Source organism: Crocodylus porosus, unplaced genomic scaffold (assembly GCF_001723895.1).
Source record: "Crocodylus porosus isolate Cpor-Errol unplaced genomic scaffold, CroPor_comp1, whole genome shotgun sequence".
Taxonomy (NCBI): domain Eukaryota; kingdom Metazoa; phylum Chordata; order Crocodylia; family Crocodylidae; genus Crocodylus; species Crocodylus porosus.
Window position 1 is genome coordinate 6,756,543 of NW_017728913.1, and position 13,624 is coordinate 6,770,166.

The window sequence follows — 13,624 nt, forward strand, 5'->3', positions numbered from 1 at the left end:
GCACCACGATGAGTGACTGCCATCAATCACAACCCTCTGGGTCCGACCACGAAGCCAATTTCCCAGCCAGCGGATCGTGGTGGAGCCAAAGCCACAACTGGGCAGTTTGGCCAAGAGGTGATCATGGGATAACGCCAAGGGAAGGCCAAGTATTTACTCAAGACCTTTCTTTGAGAATGTGATTGTGTGGGTTAAAAAAGTTAGTTCTGGAGATGAGAAGCTAATTACATCAGTCACTGATAAATTATGTATATTTTCATTTTAATACATGTGCTGAGAGATCGAGTGATGGAAGAATTTTCTAAATCTGAAGTTAAAACAAGTAATTAGGCATACAATTCCAGGACCTGATTTGTGCGCACACTATGGATTTTGTGGTACGCAGATGGGTTTCACCACAAAGCCCACATTCATACATTCTGTTCAGGTTGCCCGAACGTTCAATTAATGTGATCACAAATTGAAAAGTGGACCTTGTGTACAACAGTAACCACTGGAATTAATGGACGCTGCAACATGACATGGGTCCAGGTTGTGAAAAATATTACCTCAGTACATGGGAGGGATCAGTATGTACTGTTACGTTATTTTATTTCATTAAAAAAGCAAGCTATAATGTAATATTAACCAAAATCAACAACAACAATCTGATGCAATCAATTAGCAAGAAACACCATATGTGCCAATTATCTGCCAATTGCTGCTCAAATAGATAGACTATACAGCATGCCCAGAAGGTTAACAAATTTGGACTCTTTAAGGCTTTTTCTAAGGGCAGAGCATTTTAAAAGGAAATGAAGAATACTATACCTGCAACCACTCTGTTTTCTAATGAAGAGGCTTAAGCTTAAGGTTCTGGCAGTCATAACTGAGCCAGTATGGCTTGGAGAGAAAGGAGACCCTTTAAAGAAGCCATTTATAAGCTTGATTTTTTTAAATAAGGTCCTTTCTTATTGGGCAATCTTACTGTATATTTGTGGACAGACTTTTCTGCTGAACAGTTTGACTGTGCATAGTAAGGCCTTGACATGGTGGGCATGAACTGATAAATTAAGGATAATTGCTGAAATGTGTCACTCATGACTTGTGGGCCATTATCTCTTAATGCATCTAGAATCCCATGGTGAGCAAATGGTGATTTACAAAGTGTTATTACATTGTTACTCAGCATGTTGTGCAACAGCTCAATAAAAAAATGAGTAGCAGCCCACAAATGAGAGGTAATCCTTTCCATTTATTTCAAAAATAGATTTGTGCCAACCTTGGATGAAGGGCAATCAGAAACATCACCTGGTGTTGGTGGTTCTCTTGGATTTTTTTTTCCTGCAATTACTGCAGTCACATACCTGGATACCTAACTTTCAATGAGAGCATGAATTCCTGTCTGGAACACAAAAATGTTGGTCTCTTCTTACACTTCTCCGTTCTGAGATGGACAGTGTAGATTACACTTAGCTTTTCCATGACAGTGTTGTTTCCACATATTCTACAGAATGCAGTACCTTCATTATTAAAATGCTCGTGCTTAGAAGTACTTGGGCTATTTTTGCTGGCTTTTAATCAATAAACACACTCAAGCACTTGTAAATGAGAGTAATTTTTTCCTCAGTTTGCACTATATTTTGAAAATAGCTAGCACTTGAGTCTTCCTTACAGCAAAGTTTTCTTCCCAAGCACCTTGCTGTTACTGTTTGTTCAGTCTCTTTATAGTATGTTTCCTATAAGTCATGCATGCTTCTCACAGTCATTCTTGTTTTGACTTGGTGCTCAGTTATATAATAAGTCATCTGAGTTTTAAATTACTTCAGTCTCTAATTAGTTCATCTGCTTACTACTCAAGCTCACAGGACTTAAATTTATTACACAGGTCTGTAAACAAATATTCAGTGATATCACCTGCCTGTCGGTTTCTTGTAATACAATGCATCTTTCCTGAGTAACATCCCTTTGTGAATAGATCAAAGTACTCCTGAAAATTTATAGTGACTTTATCTACCAGTTGGCAGTCCTCTTCTGACTCACACCTGACTGTAGCATAGATTGCTAATGTCTCCAGGTCTTCTGCACCTGGCACCATTAAGGATTTCACTTTCTCCAGTTTTGCTGCAATACTGTTTGCTTCTAAGAAATGTAAAAGTAGCACAACCTCCTCTTTCAGCCTAGCTCCTTTCAGTTTACATATTCTGACTATCGCTCTGATAATATGTATTAAAGGTGAGATGCATAGGAACGTCTGTAAGATTCACAGATAGATTCATAGAGTTGGACGGAACCTCAGTGGGCCATCTAGTCTGACCCCCTGCCCCTGGCAGGCAAGAAAAGAAACATCAACCCTGGGGTCGATACTTATCTTTATGGTTGTTACCAGAGATGACATGAAAGTGCTGTCGGCTGCAGGGGGGCGGGGGGGGGATGGAGAGAGGGAAGAAGAGGGGCACAACTCCGAGCCACTGCTGCCCCCAGTGTGGTGCCGGGAGCTGGCTCTGACCACGCTGCATCCCTGCACCTTGTGGTCAGTACAGAAATCATGCTGTCGCCACTGCTGGGCCCTAGCTCCAGCTGCGCTGCAGCCCGGTGCCTCTTGCCCCACCACTGGTGCAGAAATCTGGAGGCAGGTGCATGCTTAAAGTTAAATATGTGCTTAAATGTCCTACTGATTAGGGTCCATTACCTACCTCTGTCATATTACACAATCAGGGTCACAAAATACTATGCAGCAGGCAATCAGTATCCCTCGAGTCACTACAGTTACCATTCAAGTCGTATGAGATTTTAACTTCTTCTATCAAACAAAAATAGTTACCGTTTGTGAGGTGATTTACTTTTATTATTATTGTTATTGTAGGTAGCACTGATAGCGATACTTAAATTTAAGGTTGTCCAATATTTCCATTACAGAGATCTAGTATTTTTTGTTTATATTTTTGCTAAGATGTAACCACCGGGATTTAAATTTTCCATTGTGTGCTTCTGGCTCAGAGTAAACTCTTTGGGGAAATTTCAATCAAAATTGTAAAGCCCATTTCTCAGAAGGAAATAGTAGGGACAACCCATATTTTAAAAAGATCTTTATCACCACCAAAACTTCTTAACAGCAATCTTTGGATGTTCCGTGTTGCTATTTAATTCTATTAGATCTTGTCCTTTCCCTTATGAAGAATGAAAACAACTGATCCATCATCCTTAAGGCAGTTTTGTTACCAAAACTCCCCTCTTTTCCTCCAGACTAATTCCAATCATTCTAGCTTTTCCTCATACATCTAGACCTATAATAATGTTTGTGGTCCTCCTCAGACTTTTTTCTATCTGTCCCCATTTTGCAAACAGTACTTCAGGTGAGGTTTCACCAGTGCTAAACAGAATGGAAGAAACATTTCCCATGATTGGAAAGAGACAGTCCTGTTAATATATACACAGCTTTTATGTTACTACAGCTAAAAGCTTAGCTTTTTTTTTCCTCCCAACATTACTATGCTGCTGACTGAGGCCCACTCTACATGTTACATTTATATCATAATTAACATGTTGATCATGGCATAAATGGGCAGGGTGCTACATGTTCACTGGATTTAAGGTGACAGAAAAGGGGAACAAGCCACAAAGATGTTCTACTTTGTATGTAGGACATTTTTATGGGTGGTTGGTTTGGCACCTTACATATTTAAGGTGTGGCCAAGGCCAACAATCAGCTGATTGTCAGTCCCAGGGCTAGGACCATGCTAGGGTCTAGAATGGTACTGGCAATGACAATGGGTTGATCACTGGCCCTGGCTGGAGGCTGTGGGGAGGCACTTCCCTCACGGAGGATTTTAAACCCTTTGCCCAGTAGCTCCGACCAGGCTGTTGGGCACAGGGATTTGAAAACTCCCAGCAGTGAAGCCATCCCCTGCTGGGAGCCTCTGATGCCCTGTGCCTGGTAGTTTAGCCAGCTCTGACAATCAGTTGATTGTGGGTCCTTGCCACAACAACCTTGGGTTTGAGACTTGGGGCTGTCCAGCGGGGTCCAACAATCAGCTGACTGCCTACCCAGAAAGCCCTGGGGAACCAAGGTTGTTTGGGTTAGGGCCAACAATCAACTCAGTGCTAGCTCATTTCCCCAGTGTAGTCTGGGGGCAGAGCTGACAATCATCTGATTGTTGGCTCTGGGACCACACTGGGGCCTATTTAAGACTTGGGCTAGAGTCAAAAAACACCCAACTCTCAGCCCAAGCTCAACTTGTTGATGTAGGGGGAGCCTGGGTTCCTGGGCTGCCACAGCAACAGCAAGAAGTAATGGAATGACTTGATGCGATTCCTGATACCAAAATTGCATCTCCTGCCATGCATGTGTGGCATGGCAGGAAGTCCAACTGTTGGGATCAGGAATCAGATCCCACTGGGTTATTAAATTAATGTTTGCCAGGGGCTGCATATGCAGCTTGCAGCCCCCTATGACCCACAGATCCTTTTCTGTAGTACTGCAGCCTGGCCAGTTGTTTCCCATTTTGTACCTGTACATTTCATTGTTCCGTCCTAAGTGCAGTATTCTGCACTTCAGTACAATCTTTTAAGTCCAAGATTAAAAAAAAAAAAAGCAGGCTTCAAAAATTTCAAATTTAGTATCCAAAACTAGTGAACATTATTGAGAATTTCAGAATTAATATCCCTGTTTCATTTCCCCATATGTAAATGGAAAAAATAATACCTCCCTTTCTTGTGTATTGATTTAAAGATCTTTGAAGCGCTCAGCTACTACAGTGACAAGTGGCATAGAAAAAAACACAAGATAATTAATAATTCTGTATTCAGTGCAGGGTTTCAGTCACATGCCATAAATAAGGTCTGGTGCCGCACAGTGAATGGAGGCTAAAATGAAATATTGAACAGCTGCTCATTCAGTGAGCACCATCCATCCTGTGTACAGAATGAGGTCCTGTGGAAAAAATTGTTTGTGATCATGTAATTAAAGCCTGTATCATAACACATATGCACAAAGGCATGGGCAACCTTAATTCTAGCATTTCCTAATTTAAAAATGTTTGACTTTGCAAATCTTAATATACTCTTTTAATATACTAATTTTTATTAATATAATTAGTAGTAGATGCTACATAGGCAGGACTTCTTCCATCATCCAGGCAAAGGGCATGCAGCAGAAGAACTATACAGTATTCTCAAAGCTCATTTGTATGAGGTTGGAATTTCTCGGTTTGGGTTGCCATTTCCCCCACTTTATGTTCACAGCTCCCTTCTCGATATGCAATAGCGTATGTTTGTGGTAGTGAGGGACAGATGCTCAATCTCAACAAAGATCAATGGGGCTCCAGGGAGCACTCTAGCATCTTTTCTTCAATATCAGACTCCATTATCCTGAGGCTGTTTCCTATGTGGCAGCTTACTGGGTTGCCAGTCTATCTTCAAGATAGCTCTCTTTATCTTACTCTTAAAAAATCTGAGAATGTATATTGTAGAGACATACCTGTCCAATAATAAGAGGAACAACAACAGTCATAAACAGCTGTGAGAATATAGATGTAAAAGGCACAGAGGAAGATGATCCAAGCTACGAAATAAAAATACAAATAAACATCAATATTGATCTTTCTTTTAACATCTGCAATATCTACTTGTATAATACAACTCATTAACATTTATACATATATACATACAAATATATTTGCATAATTACTAAGCTCAGTTACAAAATAAAGAACAACCTTGGCCTGAGGTGTTTATAATCTAAAGGTCAAAAATCCTGCCTATACTTATTTATTGAATTAAATGGGGCTACTCGCATATGCAAAGTTATTTATATAAATGTTTGTAGGATAAGGTCCTAAAAAGACATATGTAAGAAGAGATCCATTAAGAGGTAATAGCTAATTTTGTTTCGTCTGCCCACTGCAGTTTACTATATGTATGTATAGAACAAAGACAGACATAGTAGAGTTGTTTTGAGGGTATTTTGTTTTCCTTAACCCCTCTCCCCCAACTCAAAACTTAAAACTATGAGTACATTTTATTTCACAGCCGTAAAAAAAGTAATAATTGTAAGTTTAATATGGCTTATTTGTTATTACAAATCATCAGTAGCTGGCTCTGTCTTCAAACACTGGATTTATTTCTCAGAAGTTAATTAAAAATCAATACCTGCCCTATTGCAAAATCAGCCTATGACCAGGTAGTCAGCAGCAAACCTCTTTCAAATATGTCTTTTCACCTAAACTAGTGGTCCACAACCTATCAGGCCCTGTGAGCCCAGACTAAACCTACCCACTCACTGATCCCATGCATTGGCCTGATTTAGTGTACAAAGCCATGTCATCTGGCTCGCTGGCTCGCCACAGGTCTGGAAACCTGACACCAGTGAAGCAGCAATTCACACTGAGACTGCTCTTCTGTTGCCAGATACCCAGACCTCCAGAGAGAACTAGTGACTGGATGATATGGCTCTGTGATCCAGATCTGGCCTGCAGGCTGAAGGTTGGGCACCACTGACCCAAACCACAACAATCTGGACGTATATGGCATTCAGATCCCTCCAATCACACACTGTGGGTCTGGATAAGCTCCTGCACAGCTGCTTACTTTGTCTCCCAGCAAGGGATGGCATCCAGTCATTTTCCAAAAAACAATTTAACCTTTTCTGCACTATGATCCTATCACCTCCTAATTTCAACACTTGTATTTAGAAATCTAAAAACAGTATAAGTCACTATATTTAATACTTTTAGTAGCTGCAAGTAAGAGAAATTAAAAGTGAATTTAGGAACTAATTGCACATTTCTAAATCTTTCAAAACATAAAAAAAATCAAAAGTTCTGTTTGGGGTGATGGGTAAAGATTTGGTTCAGCTTTTATTGTAAACAATATAGCTCAGGTACTTCATTTGCTGCTGTGAAACAAGCCTTCAGAATCTTAAACCTTTTGTACTTAAAAAAAAAGTCACATTGCTTTACGTAAAAATGCACATATTGTGCACTGACTGACCATATCACCTCCCTTAATGCCATCAAACTAATGCCTAATAATGGAATTTTTTTTCTATAGGGAACAAAAATAGAAGAGAGATTTCAGGAACAACATAGGGAATATAATGGTAATTACCGCTTAAAAGTATTTGACACTATCCTTAGTTTGAAAACAATAAGTCAGTCAGGGCCAACCTTTTTGGCAGGTGTGCCATAAATCAGCACACCTGCACCCCGTCCAAGTGCCACTCTAATTCCCTTCTCCTGCCTGATCAGCTGCTTTCTACTCCATGCCTGATCCACTGCTGTGCTTTCTGTTGCTGTCCTATCCACCACCCTTTTGCCTATCCCTTTCCTTGTCTGTTACATTCCACACCCAAAAGCTGCTCATGACACGCATGTTGCAGGTTGGCCATCCCAGTATTTTGTCATGACACATATAAGCAATTATTAAATGGAAAGTGATTTCTGAGTTATTCTGTATAGTTATGTTTGAATGTGGTACCCATTAACGTGACAGCCTCCTGAAGCTAACCCATCAAACCAAGGGCCCCAGATGTAACTGCTTACTCAAAACAGTAATCACTATTCACTTAAGTAGTCCCAATAGGACAAATCAGATGAATAAGGATTACATATATAAAAAGGAGGGTTTCTAAATTAAGACGGTCTTGGGACCACATTCCACATAAGCTTCTTCACACATCTCTCAATGTGCACTACTCCAAATCAGACCCACAGCACTGCACCTACTTCAGTTGTAGATGGAACTTTTCAGAGCAGCCTAATAATTGTTGTGGAGTTCACAGCAAAAATACTGACTGATTCTTAAGCAGTAGGGTACACTTAAAGTTAAGTGGTAGAAAGAAATCCTCTTGCATGAAAATAAGACTACGCTTCCAGTCCTAATCTGCTCAAGACAGATGCTCCATCTTTGTTCTTCTGGTTGACTAGGCAGACCTCATGGCTGGAGTATCTTCCCCAAGGAAGATTCTGCACCTGCATCTGCCACAGATTCAAACCAAACACCTCTTGCCAGTCATACCAAATTACAATCCAGTGCCACATTTCCTGACCATGCTGAGTTCAGTTCAGATGCTGCCCTGGGGCCTTACTCTGGAAGCACTATATTGTACTAAATGTGTGGTTTCTTAGGCATGTCCTTGCACCTTACTAAATACAGTGTTGCCCATAAGCTATCCAAGCCTCACCAAATATAACAGAGGAAGGGGAGGTGGTGAATAGTGGGCTATTGGACTAAATGGCAGGATCTTCAGCTTTTCTAGACTGAGTAATCTTTAATTTTAGCTTCACTTTTTGCTCTTACATCAAGTTTCATGGCTCTTCATCTTTTTCATTTGCTCTTCAAAGCTTTACCCATTTTACTGAGTATATGGCACTGACACTTCCCTTGCATTAAGTCATCCCCATACAGTCCAGATTCTATTGCCTTAGAGCAGGGGCGTCTAACCTTTCCGAATGTGGGGCCGGATCACGAAGTTTTTATCACCCAGTGGGCCTGCGAGCCATATTCAAAGACCTCACAGGAAGCAGTATCACATCAGGAAGTGATGCCATGTGACCTTTGACACTAATGAAGTTGCGGGAAGTGACAATGAAATGGGTCTAACCAGTTCAAAACTCTCCCTCTGCTACTGTTCGGGACAGGATACTCAGCTAGATGGACCACTGGGCTGACCAAGCATGGCACTTCTTATGCTCTTATGTTCTTTGGCTGAGCTTCCAAATTATGGCTGAGATTTGCAAAAAGGGGTAGAAAGGCATGTTACAAAGTTGTCATAAAAGATTTGGAGCCCTCTAAATCCCATTCATTTTAATGGAAGTTGGCCTTTTGACTCAGCTTTCAAAATCTCAGCCCAAGGTGCCAACCAAAAAGGTCAAAATATATTTTGCATTTCTATGCAATGCATCTATGTGGGGCTCTCCAAGCATTTTATAAACATTAAATAAACCTCAGGATATCCCTGCTTTTCAGAAGAAATGTGGTGGTGAGGACATTCTGGGAACATCTCTCACTCTGTGTGTGTGATCTGCTTCTACTGTCCTTGGACCACCCTAGAAGGGCCCTCACTGCCCCATTTCCAGTTCAGAGCAGGTAAAGTGTAAGTGGGTAGGAAGAGCTTATTTTTTGGCAGCAGGTCTGAGTGGCTTGAAGCTAGTGAAGATGTATCCACAATCAGTCACTGGCCAGAGTGAGAACACAGTTGTCCTCACTTATTAACATGGCTCCAAGGCCCTGCACTGTCTCTGCCTACAGGTTGCTTTCATGTGCTCTTGCTTTCCTAAATCTCATGAGAGTAGAGGATTCCCATGATGCTTACTGGACTGCTGTCACCAGACAGCTGTCCTGGTTCTAAGGCTGTGCTTCTGACTCTTTCATGGCCTCTTTTAGGGTGCGCACTTAGAACTCAGGCTTTTCCTTCTCGCCCATTTTGCTGAATTGTGATTATTCCCATGGAGCATTAATTTAGTTCAGTGGCTATGATTCTGTTTTCTCATACAGAGGCAATGACTCTCACAAAGTATGGCATATTTTAGTATAATAAAATCATTTTGAAGGCCACACAGACAGCAATAAGCAGTCTTTACTCACATGAGGAGGTATCAACCACCTGCTACTTGGGTTCCTGGCAGGTACAGACACAAGTTTATTAGCACGTTGTTCCAGAGTGAGTCTTCGTGCCATAGTCTACGTCAGGTCTCAGATCTAGGGAGCCTGACCCCTCCCCTGCCATAGGCTTGTCACGTTATACTAATCTGCTGGCCGGTGCAGACCTGGCCGGGCTCCTCCTATCCCCAGCAGCATGTGGGAAGCCAGCTTCGCTGCATGCATGCCACTTTTCCTGGCTGGTGCTGACCTGCTGGGTCCATCCCATCCGAAGCAGCATCTGCTGAAGCTGGCTTTCCACGAGCTGCTGGAGACGGGAGGAGCCTGGCCGGGTCTGCATCAGCCAGGAGAAGCGGAGGCGGAGCCGTGTGCCACTCGGGATGGGACGAGTCCGGCTGAAGCAGAAGGGCCTGAGCTGCATTTTCCCCCTACCTGCATTGGTCAGCCCTGAGCAGTACGTGGCTCCACCGCCGCTTCTGCTGGCCACTGCTGACCTGGCCAGGCTCCTCCCGTCCCCAGCAGCATGTGGGAATCCAGCTTCAGCTGCAAGCTGCTCTGGATGGGATGGATCCACCCGGGTTGACACCAGGCAGCAGAAGCAGCGGCAGAGCCATGTGCCGCTGAGGACTGACCAGCCCAGGTAGGGAGAAAGTGCAGCTGCGCCCCATTGCTCCAGTTGGGCTCATCCTGTCCCAAGCAGCACATAGCTGCTCTTCTTCCCACAATAGGAATCTGCTGAGGGGCGGGGGAGGGACAAGGGGTGGGAACAGAAGTAAACAGTGTTTACTTTCGTTTCCTGTCGCAGCACCTTAGGCCTCAGAAAACAGCTTTTACAGACAACCTTCAAGCTTTTAATTGACAGCCAAAATTTTACAGACGCGTGTTTTTATTGATATATGCTTTACATAATGTAAATGTAACTCTTCTCTCAGGCCTTGCCTTGTTACCAGACCCCAGTTAGAAAGGGCTGGGTTCAAATTTAGGGATTTAATATGAAGCATGGTAAAAAGAGTTTGGCTGGTAATAAAAATTGTGAAGTTAAAAAACAGTTTTTGGGTTTGCAATCCCACTTGACTGCAACCCTGGTTTTGCACTGTGCTGCCTTTCCCACCTCTCTTCTCCTTACACCCCTACCCATGGCCACAGCCCCCTACACATCCTGATGGTCCTGACTACACTGGGGTACATGGGCACAAGCTGCACAGACATTCCAACCCACTTCCTAGCACTACCCCCGCTGGCTCCACTCTCCTGGTCCTGGCATAGACTCCCAAAAAGCCTACTTGTGATCCAGCTGAAGCCGCAGCCACAGCTGCAGCATGTGGTTAAGAGAACACAATCTGTGCTTCTACTCAGACATGAGGTGGAGCTGCTGTGCTCTGCCTGTCAGAGCTTCAATGAAGCACCGACTGTTTAGCATTTTTACTGATGGCTAAAGGTTTTTTTTTTTAAATGAACTTTAATGATAGCCATTTTTAACCTGATATTTTTAATGATAATTGGCAACATTGGTGCTGGATCCATTGCTTAAGTCTGGTTTAGAATAGGCACCCACGACACACTCCAGACCAGCACCACATGCTGCATGCCATGCCATGCCAGGTTGCACGTGCCCTGGACCAGCTCCCATATGCCATGTGGGCTGCTGCGGCTGGCATATGCTGCATATGGCCCATGGGACTGAAGCCAATGCATGCACTGCAAGCAGCTCACATGGCTGGGTCCAGAGTGTGCCTAGACCAGCCCTGTGGTCCTCAGTTACTTAGTACAAGAAAGTATCTTTTAAAATTAATTCTGCCTTTCAAAAACAAAGTGTGTATTATATTCTGGAGGATTTGGAATGCAAGAAGATATAGTAGTTCCATTTAGAGACAGTCAACACAAAGCACATCTAAACTAGTTTCATTCATGTTTGTTTTTAGCTGGTTCTTTTCCTATTGCTTGTATTCTCAAGATGCTTAAACATGTTTTCTTTACTAAACCCAGCTTCTTTCAAGTAATGCTACATTCTGGTGTTTGTGACATTACTATTTATAATCTCATCATTAAAGTAACTATTATAAAATACAGAATTTAGAAGGAAAGAGTCACTGAATATATAAAACAGAAGAAACACGGTGATTAGGCATCATAAAGCTTCTAGTTTGACATAAATGTCCTGGTAATCAGTTTTGATAGAATAACGAACTAGTACATGACAGTAACATGGAGTTTTTGCTAAACATATTTTTAAAAGTACATGTGAATGTTGCAAAAGCTCTTTAACATTCTGCATTTAGCTAGTTTTTTCAAGCACACATCTGAAGAAAGTATATAAGGAAGTACTGTATTTACTCAAATAGAAGATGACCCTGATTGTAAGAAGACCCCCCTAATAATTAGATTTAAAATATTTTCCAAGTAAAGAACCTAATTATTGGAGGTTTGCCTTGAATTTGTCTCCCTGCTACTGCTACAGCAGAAAAAATAAATCTGGGGGATCAGGTAACCCTTTGTTCTCTGCTTCTCCCCAGCATTTTCTCCTGGCAGCCCTCTCCCCCCCGGATCTCCAGACCCTGATCTCCCTAAGCATGTGGACATGAGGAAAAAATTTGAAAACAATCCTGAAATTAAACATGGCTATAGAAATTTTCATATGGTACCTATAGACTTAGTTCACCCAGAATTGAAGCATGTTAACTTTTTTGAAAGTGCTGCAAGTTTTAGCACACCTCTTTCATAAACACAATTTTGAGCAGCACTTTGACACCTAATTATATCCAGCATAAACTATTTTTTTGCAAATATATATATATATGCGTGCACACACACCATACACACACATCCCCTTACTGGCCTTATACCTAGTATAAACTATGCATGGTATTAGTCCAAAGCCAAAAGGCTCATCATTTATGACAGTTCACTGGGCTGGGCCCCACCAGAGTCAACAGCATTTCAATCCATGATGAGCCATGACACTGCATATAGTTTATCCAGAATCCCTCTGTGGTGCCCTCTCTCAGCTTGGCGCATATGATTAGTGTGGGCCCATCCTCCACAGTGACGCCACAGCTCCGCACTGCTCAGTATGTGTGTACTCCAGATACCTCCCACAAAGGATCCATGTGTAAATTAGCCCCCACTCACAACTGGAACAGGGTGTTCTTGCTACAAATCCTGGGATCTCTAAAAATCTATGTGCAGATGAGGCACAGGGCAATCTTGTTCGGCTTTACTTTGTGGAGGGCAGGGCCACATTAATCATATGCGCCAGGCTGAGAGAGGGGCCAATGGAGGGATTCTGAGTATGTTGTTTCTCCCCATGACTTGAAAAAATGAGTTGGCGGTAAGGGGGAATGTGGTAATGGGCACTACTGTATGTCTTATTCAGATGGGCTGTACTTCATCTTCCAGCATATCTACTACTCCCCCCAGCTTGGTATCATCTGCAAACTTGCTGAGAGTGCACTCTGTGCCATCTTTCATGTTGTTGATGATAATATTGAACAAAACCAATCCCAGGACCAACCACTGGGGCACTCCACCTGATACCAATGGTGAACTAGACATTGAGCTACTGATTACTACGCTCTAAGCCTGATGCTCCAGCCAGTTTTCTGTCTGCCTTACAGTCCATTCATCCAGCCCGTACTTCCTTAGCTTGCCTGGGAGAATGTTGTGGGAGACTGTATCAAAAGCCTTGCTAAAATCAAGGCTGCACTGGTCTCCCCATATTCACATCCACTGGTCTCCCCATATTCACAGAGTCAGTCAGCTTTGTCAGGCAATACTTGTCCTGGGTGAATCAATGTGGACTGTTCCTAATCACCTTCTTTTCTTCCGAGTGCTTAACTGAACATCACCCATCCTGAACTGAAAGTCACCCAAGAGAATGTTAGGTTAAGTATGTGATTTACTGTATGTACTCAAATCAGCATGGGGAAAAAAACCCTCATCTTACAATTGCATACAAGGACATTTCACTGATTACACTGCTGCCAAAAGCAGCACATGAATTAGGGTTACCATATTTTCAGTTCCAAAAAAGAGGACATCTCTCATG

The 13,624-nt window shown here is 42.4% G+C and overlaps 1 protein-coding gene across 1 annotated transcript in view; it reads right to left on the reverse strand.

Moving 5' to 3' along the window:
- Window positions 1-13,624, reverse strand: part of SLC10A7 (solute carrier family 10 member 7) — a gene marked incomplete at its 5' end in the record, with an annotated part of 200,735 nt that overhangs the window by 43,788 nt on the left and 143,323 nt on the right. Inside the window, one exon of the mRNA XM_019534328.1 lies at window positions 5,459-5,542. Within this exon, the coding sequence (XP_019389873.1) occupies window positions 5,459-5,542 (84 nt within the window). The remainder of the gene's footprint in view (window positions 1-5,458; window positions 5,543-13,624) is intronic.